The 15,521-nt window shown below is 35.6% G+C and overlaps 1 protein-coding gene across 2 annotated transcripts in view; it reads right to left on the bottom strand.

Moving 5' to 3' along the window:
* Window positions 1–15,521, bottom strand: part of ZC3H12C (zinc finger CCCH-type containing 12C) — a gene marked incomplete at both ends in the record, with an annotated part of 82,728 nt that overhangs the window by 35,414 nt on the left and 31,793 nt on the right. Inside the window, 2 exons of one of the 2 annotated variants that reach the window (XM_080697013.1) lie at window positions 2,699–3,447; window positions 10,343–10,366. In XM_080697013.1, coding sequence (XP_080553139.1) covers window positions 2,699–3,447; window positions 10,343–10,366 — 773 coding nt within the window. Of the gene's footprint in view, window positions 1–2,698; window positions 3,448–10,342; window positions 10,367–15,521 lie in introns of those variants that run through there. The other variant, XM_080697014.1, reaches the window with a different exon arrangement.

A 15,521-nucleotide genomic window follows, 5' to 3' on the forward strand; every position in this document is an offset into this window, starting at 1 on the left:
TCTTCCTTCAATACACAAATTTCTTTGGCAATTTCATGGCTTTGGAATTACATATTATCACTAAGGTAATCATTAAGTAGGTCTGGATATTATAAAAAAAAAATCTTTCTACGACCAAGTTATTTTCAATCAAAAGAGGTTACCCTAACTGAAAAATTTATCAAAGCTGTGTACATACTTCATACCTCTATAACACTTTTTAGGCTCTTTTTATTCCATTAGAAAGGACTGTTGGATTATACTATCTCCTACATTCTATACAGCACTGCCAGATTGTCAGTGGAAGGCACAACTTTACTCTTGACACTTCTCTGCTCAAAACCCAATTACCTTTGGATTGCAAGCCAAGTTTAAACTCTGTTTTAGCATTCAAGGCTTTATAAAATCTAGATATAATCTCTGCAATTTTGTTTTTCTTTTATTATATGATGAAGAGTATACATTTTGAAGTCAGACATATTTGAAGTTGCAAATAATTTAAGTCCTGTAAGTTTAAAAATGAAAAAGAATGCTGCCCCACCTGAAAAGTCTATTTAGAGGAGAACACTGTTGATCCTCTTTATACTTTATATGGAAGGATTTGCTACTACCTACTGAAAATCAATAGTTATCAGAAGGAGTATTTCTTACAAATGAATGCCTGGGTTACAGCTTGAAACTGACTTGGTAGGTCTCTAAGGACTCCAGTAATACACTGCCCATATAGTATTCAATAGTCACACATGTCTACTGAGCACTTAAAATATGGCTTCTTCAAATTGAGATGACCTATAAAATACACACTGCAGCCAGGTGTGGTGGTACATTCCTATAATCTCAGTGCTTGGTGGGCTGAAACAAGAGGATCACAGGTTTGAGTCTAGACTCAGCAACTTAGCAAGACCCTGATTTAAAATAAAGAAATAAAAAGGGCTGAAGTATAGTTAGTTTGGGGTAGAATGCTCTTGAGTCCAATTCCCATAACAAGCAAGCAAACAAAAAAAGATATTCATTGGATTTCAAAGACTTAACATCAAAAAACAATGCTAAGTATCTCATTAGTAATTTAAATTGATTGCACACTGGAATGATATTTTAGATCTGTTTCATTTTATGTATGTATGTATGTATATATGTATGTATGTATGTATGTATTTATTTATTTATTTATTTTTGGGGTCTGGGGTTGGAACCCAAGGGCATTCAACCTCTGAGCTACAGCCCCTGTCCTATTTTTATTCTTTAATTTTTGAAACAGGGCCTCACTAAGTAGCTGAGGCTGTCCGTGAACCGTGATCCTCCTGTCTCAGCCTCCCAAATGCTGAGATTACAAGCGTGTGCCACCACACCTGGCTCTCATTTTATTTTTTTAAGGCAGGTACTAGTCATTTAAAATGAGACGTGGTGGGGCATGGTGGTAAACTCCTATAACCCTAGTACTTAGGAGGCTGAAACAGGAGAACTACAGGTTCCAGGCTAGCCTCAACTTAACAAGACCCTCAACAACTTAGTGAGACCCTGTTTCAAAATGAAAAAAATGAAACAGGGCTGGGATTATACCCTGGAGGTAGAATAGCCCCTGGGTTCAATCCTCAGTAATGCACACACAGACACACACAGATAACATATATTTTATTTTATTTTTGGCAATACTGGGGATTGAACCTAAGCATTCTACGTCCGAACTACACCCCCAGCCCTATTTTTTATTTTGAAACAGGGTCTCACTAAATTGTGGAGGTCTAGCTGAGGCTGTCCGTGAAGTTGCGATCCTCTTGTATTAAGATTTCCAAATGCTGGGATTACAAATGTTTGCCACAATGCCTGGCTGCACACATGACATATATGACTTGCATTATTATTTCCAGGGAAGAGCACTGCTAGAGAATGCATTTTAAGTCCTTCTGATTAGTGTTCTAAGTTCTCCTTTTAAGAAACCAATCATATATTAAACTAAACTCTTTAGAAGACCTAATGCTTTTTTGTATCTTCTTATCCTCAAGTACATCAAACATTTTGGGCAGTTAACTATAGACTGATTGAAGTTAGATGCACTTTAAATTGTGAGCCATTAGCCGCATGTAGTAACTCATTCCTATAATACTAGCTACTCAGGAGGCTGAGGTGGAAGGATCAGAAAATTGAGCCCAACCTTGCAAATTAATGAGATCACATCCCAAACAAACAAACAGTAGCATCTAATTTACTTGTAAAAATTCTTTTGAAATTTTGCTTTTGTTTAATTTCTCTCAATTTCTAAGAAATTATTTTTTAATTGCATTTTTTGGAGTGAAACTTCAAACTATAATGTAGATTTGTTCCCCAATCAATAAAATAATCAGTTTGTTTTCTAGAAGAATTAGGGCTTTTCCTTTTGGTTATTTAACTTCATGTAGAACTAAGCTATGTGACTGGATTCCAAAATGGCTGAATGTCATCCTACTTGAGTTCATTTAAAACTAGTGAAAACACAACATCAGTAATATATACTAATTTTTATGCCACAATAGTAGAGACATATATGAGATAGGAGGGCTCTATTTTAAAAGACCAATAAAATGAGCAAGGCTGAAAAGAGATAGACAACTAGTGTTTTCTAAAGGTAATGTTGGTATTACTCACTTCAATCACTGAGAAGGGAAACAGTAAAAAAAAACACTAGAAATAACTTTTAAAAGATTGTTTAGTAATAATATCCAGTAAAGTTTTATTTACTTACCTCATTGCCACATTGCTGCCATCAATAACTATTGGCCTCAGATTTTCACCATCATCTGTCACAATCTCCTGCATTGGAGATTCAGACCTCTGAGATTCCAGGGAAGATGTTTCACGCATTATACTGTTAACCGTAGTAACTGTTTGATCAGCCTCACTTTTATTTCCAAGTTTGACAAGTTCTCCCAAAATATCATTGATTAAAGCATCGGTACCAAGTTTGTTTAGCACAAGCTGAACCTGTTCTTCAGAATAACCCAACTTAAGTGCAAACTCCAGTTTTGTTTGGTATTCTCGTACCACATCAGGGGGTTTCTTCGCTTCCTTGGATGGAATCTGGGACTCTTCAGATTTAAAGTCTTGCAAAATTTCATTTCTTTTGAGTAGGTGAGGTTCTAAGCAAGGAGACCTACACAACTGTCTGTGAGTCTTGGTTGATAAGCATGGCTCTAATGAAATGCTACTCAATTGTTCAGACTCATGGTCAGAATTTGTGCTTTCTTCAGAGTCACCAGAACTCACATTCTCTTCAGTCACTTCCTTTCCCTCCTCAGCATTAACTGTATCCATTGTTGGCTTCTCTACCATTGGCCAAGGCACAGCTACACTTAACTGTGGGTCAGTGCTCTCCACATAAAGGTGGCCAAGGTCATGCCCCAGGTGATCCTTCAAGCCCATGAAGCTGTTATGTGAACTTGACTCCACTTTGCTGTTTTTTCTGTATTCCTGAATGCAAAGTACTCCGTATTCCTAGAGAAAAAAGGGTAAAATATTAAAAATTTTGTATTTGTTGTTTGATTTCTATTTCCATGGGGAAGTCAGAAAGAGAACTGCCAAACTACTGAATGCCTACTTTGTATTTTGTTTTGATCCCATCATGACTATTATTCACATAAACAAGTTATGTATTAGAAAGGCCACATAATTCCTTCAAGGCAACAAGTTAGTAGTGAAATTGGATGTTTTACTCAGTTTGTATCTAATTCCAAACCCCAAGCTTTCTCACCATGTCATCCTGCTTCTCAGCCTTAAGGGATGAAACTTGCCCACTAATATTTCTAGAATGACACACAGAATATGATCAAAAAGCATGTCTTATTGAGGAGGTAGAAAGGAAGTAGGCAGCCGGGTGTGGTGGCGCACGCTTGTAATCCCCGAGCTTGAAATGTAAAAATAGGTCTGGGAGTGTAGCCCAGAGGTAGAAGGGCTTCCAGGAACCCCAGTACCACCAAAAAGAAAGAAAGAAAGAAAGAAAGTAAGTAGGCAGATAGGGAAGAGGCCTCAGGAGAAAAACTTAATTTCCTGAGGGGCAATGAATACTAATTAACTTCCAAGGCTCCAAAAAGAGACCAGCTTTTCCAAGGTTCAGATGACCAAAGCTTCACAAAACCATCTGTTTACTAATCAACAAACCCAGGAGACATCACTGGAGCAGGTCTGACACCTCTACTGAAAGAAGACCCCTCAAAGGACATGCAAATACCCTATACAAATTTTAAGAACTGCCTCCCAGACTCCAAGCAATAGAGGACATGCAGAGATATATAAACCCCTAGACCAGTCACCAGGATGGTTACCCACTCTGGGAACCCCTCCCTGTTGGGGAGCTTTTCTCTCTCTCTCTCTCGCAGGTCACGTTAGCTTTGAGAGAAGGTGGGGTACAACTGAAGGCACTTGGCCCAGGCTATACTCAGGTAGTGACCTGAAGGCCTCTGCTGGACATCAAGGCCAACCGGGCCCCTAGGGGTAACCTGCACTTCTTTTCTGGCAGATCGCGTGGACTTTGGGAGAAAGCAGCTTGCAACTGAAGGCATTTGGCTTGGGATACCCTCAAGTATTGTCCTGAAGGCAGCTGCTGGACATCAGAGTCCCGACAGCCTTAGGGGTGTTCTGCCACTTTCCCTATTCTTTTCTGGCAGATCGTGTGGACTTTGGGAGAAAGCAGCTTGCAAATGAAGGCATTTGTCTGGGGCTACCCTCAAGTACTGTCCTGAAGGCAGCTGCTAGACATCATAGTCCCGACAGCCTTTAGGGGTGTTCGGCCACTTTCCCCTATTCCCTGCTGCTTCCAATAAACATTTTACTCCCTTCCTGCCGTCTGCCTGCGGGTGTCATTCTTCGCTCACCACAGACAGGAATCCGGTAAGGAAATGCTGACTTTCTTCTCAAGAAATCCTGTTTCATCTTAAGGAAATGCAGTGTTTCTTCTCAAGAAACCCCATTTCATCATCAGACATAGAGGCACACGCCTATAATCCCAGAACTTGTTAAGATAAGACAGGAGGTTCAAGGACAGCCTCCGCAATGTAGTAAGACCCTGTTTTAACCTAGTGAGACCTTGTTTCAAAACAAAAATATAAAAGGGTTGGGGATGTAGCTTGGAGGAAGAAGGTCCCTGGTTTAATCTCCAGTAAACACATATACACACCATGTTTTAGATATGTCATAACAGCTTATGTACATTTTCCCTTGCAGAATTCATAAAAATTCTATAAAAATTATTTTAAAGAGTAAGCCATGTAGAAAGTATTAACTTGAAAAATTATCATTTATTTGGATGAAGCTTAATACTTTAAAGAAGTTTCAAAAATAATTTTGATACTGAAATGAAAAAGCACATATTATAAAAATGGCCAACAAGGAATTAAATAATTACAAAGTTAATTATATCTCACTTCAAAATTAATAATTTTATACTAATAATCATGAGTTTGTGAATACTGAACATTGTAACAAAATGTAATTTTTAATATTATGCTACCCTTATTAAGTGGCAGGGACACTATCATCTATTTCATTCCAGGAAAGAAATCAAAGCTCTTTTATCCTATATGCATTTAGAGAAAGCAGAGAAATTTTATGGAAAGCAGATAAATTAACTACACATAAAAATAGTGACAAATAATTAAGTGGACTAAGTAATATAATCTTAGTTTCTGAGATTTTATAGTAGAAAATATTTCTGTAGTACATCAGATTAACTGGGAGTTAATCTGCATTTGATTAAAAAGTCATCTTTTTCTCTTATTTTTCCCCTACAGGAATGCTCTGAATGGTTAAAATGCTTTTGTTGTTTTATAATTTTTCATAAAGGCAATTGGAAAGAACTGTTATTTCTTTATTTAGAATGGGTTAGAAAAATAGTTATTTTCTCCTGTGTTTCCTTGTGAGGACTATATCAACATCAGTGATTTATTGATTAGGCAATTCTAATGGTGAACCCAGGTGTAACATTAGCAAGCCAGTGGTAACTAAATTTGAGACTGTTATAAAACACCTATTTAAACAGCCAAATGTTTTCCCAGTTATCTTAATGGAATATCTTTATAGGATAACTAGGAAAACATTTTATTCTAAAGGTCTTCAAAAAAAGCAATTATATAAATACAATGAGAAAGTGCCACATAGTTTTCTGAGAAGTCAAAAATTTGAAACCATGCCGGGAGTGGTGGCGCACGCTTGTAATCCCCACGCTTGGGAGGCAGAAACAGGAGGATCGCGCAGATTCGAAGCCAGCCGCGCGCACTGGCTTAGGAGACCCTGTTTCCAGATAAAAATGTAAAAATAGGTCTGGGAGTGTAGCCCGAAGGTAGAAGGGCTTCCAGGAACCCCAGTACCACCACCAAAAAAAAAAAAAAAAAAAAAAAAAAAAAAAATTGAAACCATAACTCATAAACAAGTCAAGTATTTCTTGAAATAAAAATTTAATATGGTAAGTAGTAGAGAACATAGAATCTTTAGTAATACACTTAGAATTCCCTCAGTATAGAACTCCTATACACTTCTACAAGAATTTCTTCAGGGTTTATTTTTTGAGAAGACAGATAACCTAATATTATTGTTCTATTAATATACTATTCATTAGTTTTAAAGAAACATTTAGCTGTCCTAGCTCCTAATTGCTCATCTGATAAAAGGAAATCTCTTTAAAGAGTTCTGTATACATCTGCTTCATTATGAAGCTGTATCCATTTCAGTTTTTCTATTAATGTGGTTTTGCATGAGCCCAATTATTTAGAATTAAGGAAGATATTTTCAAAGCAAATCTTAACACCCTGTGATTTATTAACTACTGTAATATACTAACACCATAATGCAAGTAACAAATCACAACAAAATCCTAATAAAGGGATACAGTTAAAAGAAAAATCTACACTTGTGGCCTTCCTAGAGCTCCCACCAGAAGTATCTTATACAAGGAAAACCTATTGGAAGCTGGGCTGCCTGGCAACCAGAAGCCGGTTGCTAAGCTGCACTCCTTTAACATGCCATCATGAATGCTAGCATGGTGAAAGAATAATTTGGTATGAACAAAAGCCTATAAAAAAGACTGGGACTTAAGTGCGTCTGGTTTACCCTCTGAGAACAATGCAGCTGCCAAACCAATCTGGAAGCTCCGACATCATTGTTCCGTAAACCCCACAATCTGCTCTGACTGCAGGAAGTGCATTTAATGGGCAACATTTTTGATCTCTCCTGAAAAGTTTGGGTTTTGCATAAGTGCTGTTGTGAGATAATTCTTCCAGATAATGACTTGCTGACCAAATCCCTAAGCTGGACTAGAAAATATTATTTTAATATTGAACCATAATGTTGATTTTTTGGAGGAGGGGCTGTATTCAACAAGATGAATATCTTATAAAAATATAGCCAGTGAGGACTATTAGAATAAAATGTTTTGTTTGAAGTATAGTAGATTTAAATTTTTCAGTTTTCAAATGAACAAAACCAAATACTATAAAGTTTTTAAATGAAAAATGAATCACTCTATGAAGTACTTAAATATTTTTCACCTTGAATCTAACATTTAAAAAAGTATCGATATTGCCGGGCGTGGTGGCGCACGCTTGTAATCCCCGTGCTTGGGAGGCGGAGACAGGAGGATCGCGCAGGTTCGAAGCCAGCCGCGCTGGCGTAAGAGACCCTGTTTCAAAAATATAAAATAGGTCTGGGAGCGTAGCCCGGAGGTAGAAGGGCTTCCAGGAACCCCAGTACCACAAAAAAAAAAAAAAAAAAAGTATCGATATTACCTAAATCTGCTTTACAATATATTTTTATTAAATGTTATAACAATGATAGGGAGAAAAAATGGGATTATTTTTAATTATTTAGATCACTTGAAATTCTTGTATACCAATAGTTAGTGAATAGCACATACTTTTAAATTGTAATAATGCATGCACTTTGTACTTAATATTTAAATGAAAGCATAAAATAATTAGGCTGAATTTTAATGTTAAGATAAATGTAAGATTAACCTACTTTTAAAAATTAACATTCAATTTAGGTAACATAATTTTTGCTTTAAAATTCTGGTTTAACTTTTTCCATACTGATAGGCTTCTCTTCATCTCCTAGAGTTCACTGGCTAGCTCAGAGAAAGTTATCTAATACCATATGGCACTAAATACGCAGTTAAATGATTTTTAATTTCTGTAAAGCAAAAGCCTAAATATAGGTCATACAAATACAAGCAAATAAATTCAATTTCCAGGCCTATAAGCCACATATTACTCTCTATCCCGTAATACAAATTCTAAATAACCCGTTTGTGAACCAAAAGGTAGACTTGGCTTTTAAAAGTTCAAGCTCTATATGCTTCCTTATCTACTGTAATCAGATTGCCCTGATTTAATATGACACTTAAAAACAATCCAGAACTTGGCAATATCTTAAAATATTCTGTAAAAACTAAATGCTAAAAATTGAAAACTGATTAAGACATTTTGATAGGCTAAAGTACTTGTTAATGGAATGAAATATGTAAAACTTACAAGGAATTATTACAAGAACCTTTAGAACAAAGAATGGGATGTGGTCTTTATTTTTGTTTAGTGCTTTAAGAATGACCAATAAAAATTTGGGGGGAAAAAGGCTAAAATTACATTATAAAACATGTTACTATCTGCAGGGTAAAAAATAAATTTCTCCTCATTTCCAAACCAGGAGTAAACTTTGCATTTATTGAAACATAATCTTACATAAGTCATCCTAAATTTAATCAACTGTATATTAACTAATAAGGGTATTTTTCTCATTTCATGAAGAAGCAGCATAAAGATTCACACACAAAGTACACTGGCTTATATTCTCCTGGTTATCATAAAACTCCAAGAAGTATGGCTTACTTTTAAGCTTTATATCAGCTATCCTTTGTAATTGGCCTCTCCATACTATATTCTTGAATACTAACAATATTAGACCAAAAAATAATTATCTAAAACAGATTTCTAGTTTTTTATAGTGCCCCCTCCATATATTATACTGGGAACTCAATTTTCTTGTTAAAGGCTATCTAAAAATTAATATTTGTTGGAAAAGAACCAAATTATCATGCCAGTTTTGTAGATGACAATGAAGTATAACTAATTCTTTTAACTGGTAAAAAGAAATGTAATAACTGAATGCAGGTTTATGATATAATGACTATTTACTAGAAAGTGATCACATGTAATAAAATTTCTCCACTTAGTGAAGAGATTGAAAGTTCTCATTAAATAAACCTTGATAATACTTCATCTCAAACCAAGTTAAACTTTTTTTTTATATTGTAAGAAGTTTCATATTTATCTGAAATATTAGACCATAAACCTGATAGGCCAATTTGTTTGTTTATAATATAAAGTTACAATGCCATAAAAATGGGTTCTGGTTGTTATCCAAATGGTAATAATAAGAGAACAATGAAAATAAAATAATGAATATGTAATAAATACCTACTGCTGTAGTCTCTGTGTGTTTAATTACCATTGTATTTGAATGAGTTCTGTTGTCTGCATCCTCCTAGCTAACAAAGGAGGGATGTCCCTTTGAACAGATTGGTTAATGCTCCGGGGCAACAGATGTCCACTGGAACTGCAGGAGACCAGCAACTGGTGGCCTGCCCATCTTCTGAAAACTTTCAATAGACTTATGCATATGTTCACACAATAGGGCATGTGGTAGAAATGAAAACCCCTTTTTAACCCTTTATGCTCTTTCTTTCCCTCCCAACTGATAGATGAAAGTCTTTGTCTCCTCCTCCCTTTCCCATTACAGAACTCCTGAATAGTTCTTGGCAAGATATTTTCAATCTAATATATGAAACTAACACAATGGGAAAAATGGAAAAAGTAGAAAAAACAAAAATTGGATCTGAATACTGCAAGAGCTGACAAAGTGAGTGAATACTTAATCAATTTAAAGCCAGCTGTTTAATACATCTACCTGTGTATCAAGCTATCTCCCCAGGCTAGACTTCTACTATAATTGGAAAAATATAACAAATCTTATTATCATTTTACAGCATCTAAGTATGGCAGTGATACCTTAAGAAACCTAAATATTTGACATAAAAAATCATAGTCTCTCAAAACATCAAAACTTTGCTATAACTTGTCTTCAAGTTCCAAATTATTAAATGTCATGCCCAGTGCCTAACATTCATGAAACTGCAAGCAACTATCTGCAAAATTTCAAAATATAAAAATGTAAAAATTTGCTTCACAGATATATTTACAGAAGAATCAAATTTTCTAATACACTGGCACTGTGTAATAATTATAAGCTTTCATTTGTGGTGTTTTCTATCTTTTTACAGAGTTCAAATTAATACTCTATTTAGCAAAGTTTAAATTCTAAGGCATTAAGTAGCAGAGATACTCACGTTAGCAGGAAAATACAAAGACATTGGTTTCTGTAGCAGCTTCAGTAGTAACTCCTTAACACAATTTTAGCTGCAGACTTCCAGGCAGGCAAGAAGAACAATGAATGGTTGAACAGATGGGAATGGAAACGTCTTTGCTTAACCTATTACCGAGTGGAATAAGAGCCAATCATAGGCCAGAAAGCTCACAATTAGTTGGCCAGGCAGATGCAAGGCAACCTCAGCACCCTACATCAGGTTCGTAGGTTTCTAAGATAAGCAAGTTGATGTCATTCTCGGGTCTGCCGGGGCAGCATGTGTATTAAGGAGGGGTGTGCTGCAACAATAGGCCATACAAAGCTGACTAGCAGGCAGCTGCTCTGTGAGAGCAGTCATTTGGGAGCAGGCTGCCAACAAGAAACACCTGGCTTGGGCAGGCTTCAGCTTTTTTTTCCTCCTTGTTTTTTTTTTTTCTCCTTGTTTTTAACGCCATGAAACAAAGAAATCAATTGTATTTTAGAGCAGTAAAAGTTGCATGTTTCAAAAAACTTGAGGCTATACACTAGTCTATTAGCTTTTCATTTTTATTTGAGAAATAAAGAAAATGAGGTGTGTCAAAGTAGCAATTAACTATTGCAGCAATCACTTTTCTCTAATAATCATGGCAGTGGTGAAAGAGACAGAAGGTTTTGGTAAACCTATTTCCTTGGTAACAGTGGGAAATCTGTATTTTGAAGTATTTGCTAATTTGTTGCAAGACAATAAGGCTTAAAAAGATGATGAAACTTGTATTAAAAGAGTGCCTATACTATACATTTAAACAAAACTTTTTAAAACTTCAAGCTAAAATCTTCAGAACAGCCCATTTCACCTATATCAAACAACAGGGTAAATTTCCTTGTTATGGACGCTAGTTAGGCAATTACATAAAAGCAAAATATTTAATTATATGTATTATTTGTTTTATTTTTTGCAGTATTGGGGATTGAACCCAGGGGTATTCTACCTCTGAGCTACTCCCCCAGCCCTATTTTTTTTTTCCATTTTATTTTGAAACACAGTCTAAGTCTAGAGGGCTTCACTAAGTAGCTGAGGTTGGCTACAAACCCAGATCCTCCTGTCTTAGCCTCCCAAATACTGGGATTATGAGCATGTACCACCACACATGGCTTAATTATATTCTAATATATAAACATACCTGTTGAAACTTAAAAGTGTGAAATTTTTATTTAATAAAATTTGTAAGATGTAATATTTGAATCTCAGTTCAGAATAAATTAACATTAAAAATACTGTGATGCTTTTGAAGGGTATAAATTCCCCTCAGTGAAGAAGCTTGTTATCCCTAATTTATATGTTTTAAATTACAATAGTTATAATTCTATAAACCACTTGTTTTTGAGGACTGTATAGTGGCTTGATTATGAAAATAATTCAGTCAAAAGGCAGTGTGAGAATACTTCCCTACTAAAAAAAAAGGAAATCTATCACTGCCCTATCTCCTATTTATGTGATATAGAAAACACACAGCTACAAGCACTCCCTTTTAAATTAAGTGCAAATTAAGAATAAAGAAAAAGAGCTGCTCTTATAACTTCCTAAAAAAAAGGCTGATTTATGCAGAGCCTAAACTTTTTCATTATATGACCATGACCATGACCTCTAAAGATAAAAAAATTTAGTGAAAGCAAATGAAGCAATCTTTTCCCCCCTTCACACACAAATATAGAGGTTACTCACAATTAAGATAATCTGTGAATACTTGGGAAAAAGTACCATTTGTTTGGGACTCCTGGTCTTGTCCTTTTTGTGTTCACTCAAATGCAAATTACATCTTCTATATTTACAAAATAAAAGGCAGATCTAGCCTATAATAAGTTTAAAAGTTTTCAGTTATCTCACCAAAAACATTCCTCATGCCTACTAAAAACCTAAAGATTATTGCGGTTTCCAGAAAGAAAAGCAAAATATAAAATCTGGTATTGTAGGACACCATTTGAAGAGGTTAACATTTTATTAAAGGAAATATAATTACTAGGTTCTGAATGCCAAACTAAATTCTGAAGCGATAACTATTCTTTCTGCAAAGCATTATAGCAAGGTTAGTAAAATAAGCTATGGTCTAATTTGATAAATCCAATAAAAACCAGGATAAAGCATCTAGTATTACAATTCATTGCAAATTGCAATGTGAATTGCAGAATTGCACAGAATTCAAATTTTCCTTTTTCTGTAAGCTAAGCATATGAACATCAGAAAAATGAAGAAAGTTTAATTTCTTCTCTCCCTTTCCCTCTTGTGGTGGTGGTAGTTCTCTTTGAAATCTCATGAGTAAAAAAGGTATCAACCCTGAAAGGAATGAGGTCACTACTATGGCTAGTAAATTGTAATTCTTCCTGTAAAGCTGACTAGTAGGCAGCTGCTCTATGAGTCTGATTAAAAAAAGATAAAAATGAAAAGCAGCATGCATCTATGGAAAGTAGTTACAACTAAAGCCTAATACAACTAAATAGCTATGCACTGACTAGAAAGGACAGTGAGGTTGGTCACTATTTATAAATTCATATTAAAACCTTTTTCTTTTGTATATAAAAAGGGAACTACTTAGTATGAATAGTCAGTCTTCCCTTTTCCCTTGGGGTTTCTTCCTTCTTTTTATCCCTTGCTACTATAGTTACTACTTTATAGCTTTAATTCTGGAGGAGGAGGAATCCTCTCAGTCTGCCACTGTGAACACAAAGAATGAGAGCAAACTACCCAAGAACTCAGTAGGAAGCCTGATCTATAGCACTGGATTAAGCTCTTTTGCAAACAGCAAATAAAGGCAGTGATCTGAAAAAGCTAATCAGATCCTGCTGTGGTATTTAGACCATCTCGTTGCTCGTATTGGATAATGTTAAGAACATTAAAACATCTGTAGGTGAAAAGAGGGCCCCTTGGGGCTTTCTTGGTCACATGGCCCTAGTCCACTTCCTACCACAGAGCAAACACAAACAGCTGTACTGAGCTGTTTGGGTCATGGCAATAAATGACTGCGCTCGCTGCACACTTATGACAGAGTGGGGGAGGGAGTGCATTTTTAGATTTGTCAATGCTAAAGATGGCTCTAACATTTGAAACCTGAGGCATGAATGTCAATCAAGTAAGCATTAAGGCCAGTGTCTGACATTAATTTTCTTTCCTAGTGGTGATTCAAGCAGACTTTCTGGTAATCTCTCTCTTAATATGGGTTTATTTTCCTTTAATATATAATCTCTTTTGATACTAACAACAACTCTACTGAAGATTATTACATAAAAAAATTCCCAATTGTCCCTCAAATGTTTAAAGGCTAAAATTGTAGCCAAAACTGTTATTTTTTAGAATTAAAATCAAACAAACAGCCAACAAAAAATGTTAAGTAATAGACATTCTGTAAAAAAAAAAAAAAAAAAAAAAAAATGGAGCAAAATCAACAGAGTACTAACTCTAATATTTGAAAGTTACTATATTTAGGAAGCCAGATGGGTCATGAGATCTTTCATATATAAAACTACTATTCTGAGTGTTATTTGAAAATTGTTAAAGGCTAACTTTAGGTCACAGAACAATTTTAAGAATTTTGCCTATATGAATTAAAGACAAATGGCTCTAGATCTATATAGCACTAGTTAAAAGAAAGGCAAAGGTTCAGCTGTGTCAAGAACCATTATTTTTGGCATGCTAATTTCAGAATGTTCTGTAGAAAAAGTTAAATATTCTCTAATTCCCTCTTGCCAATAAAAACCTGCCACTTTTCAAAAAGAGGAAGAACATAAGAATTCCAACATTCACCCATATTTGTTTGGGTTGGGCCCTAAATATAATCCACTCAAAGTACATGCTAAAAATGTACCTTTATTTTTACTATTAACTGTTAGAAAAAAGATTTCCTGTAATTAAAAATAACAAATTTAAATAGTCAAATATAAATGGTTCCATATTAAATTATGCCCATAATCTGAAAAATATTCATTTTGGGTGGAAAATTACACTAAAAACAGATACAGAATCCTTGACAATGAAAAACTATGAGATGACACTATTGAAACATGTGGTGCAAGTGAAAAAGCTCCAAACATATTTTCTGTTAATACTTCCTCCAATGAGAACGCCATCTTTGCCATTTGTCATTGTTAACATTAAACAGTACTGGGGGATGGAGAAACAGGTTAAAATTACCACCAAAACTTAGCTCTGCCTATGGCCATAAAATAAATTAGCAGTATTTTAATTATTTAAAAAAACTACCTTTCCTATTCATACCAAGGGAAAAAAAAACCCAGAAATCATATATCAGGACATGTCATATTTCCTCTTAAAAATACTAAGCAAGACCCACAGTAAATAAAATGAAAAGAGAAAATGAATAGGATATAATAGATGCATACTGATTTGATCCTTTATTAGAAAGAAAAACAGACTTGCCGGGCATGGTGGCACACGCTTGTAATCCCTGTGCTTGGGAGGCGGAGACAGGAGGATTGTGCAGGTTTGAAGCCAGCCGTGCTGGCTTAAGAGACCCTGTTTCCAAATTAAAAAGTATAAAAATAGGTCTGGGAGTGTAGCGTGGAGGTAGAAGGGTTTCCAGGAACCCCAGTACCATGAAAGAAAGAAAGAAAGAAAGAAAGAAAGAAAGAAAGAAAGAAAGAAAGAAAGGAAGAAAGAAAGAAAGAAAGAAAGGCAGACTGACTTATGACTTTTAAGAAAAAGGGCTTTGGGCTGGTGGTGCACGCCCAACATTCGGGAGGATCCGGGTTCTCGGCCAGCCTCAGCTACTTAGTGAGGTCCTCAGCAACTCAGTTGAGACCTTTACAAAATAAAGAATAAAAAAACAAGGCTGAGGGTCTAGCTTGGTGGTAGAACGCCCTTGGGCTCCATCCTCAGTACCACAAGAAGGAGGAGGAAGAAGAGGAGGAGGAGGAGGAGGAGGAGGAGGAGGAGAAGGAAGGAAGGAAGAAGAAAAGGGGACTTGGGATACTTATTGAAAGAACATGGACAAGCTCATGGGATCAATGTAAGAACTTAACATTCAAGCCTTTGGAAGCCCAGGACCAGGCCAGAAATCAGGGTTTCTGTTCTGGAGCTTCTAGAATACCTTGAACCTAATGCTCAGCAATTTGGGAGACCTCATGATCTCCATTCAAGGTTCTAACTCCTGACACAGAGAATTTGGCCAGCA

The sequence above is a fragment of the Muscardinus avellanarius genome, assembly GCF_963383645.1.
Source record: "Muscardinus avellanarius genome assembly, chromosome: 1".
In the NCBI taxonomy this organism is placed as follows: Eukaryota; Metazoa; Chordata; class Mammalia; order Rodentia; family Gliridae; genus Muscardinus; species Muscardinus avellanarius.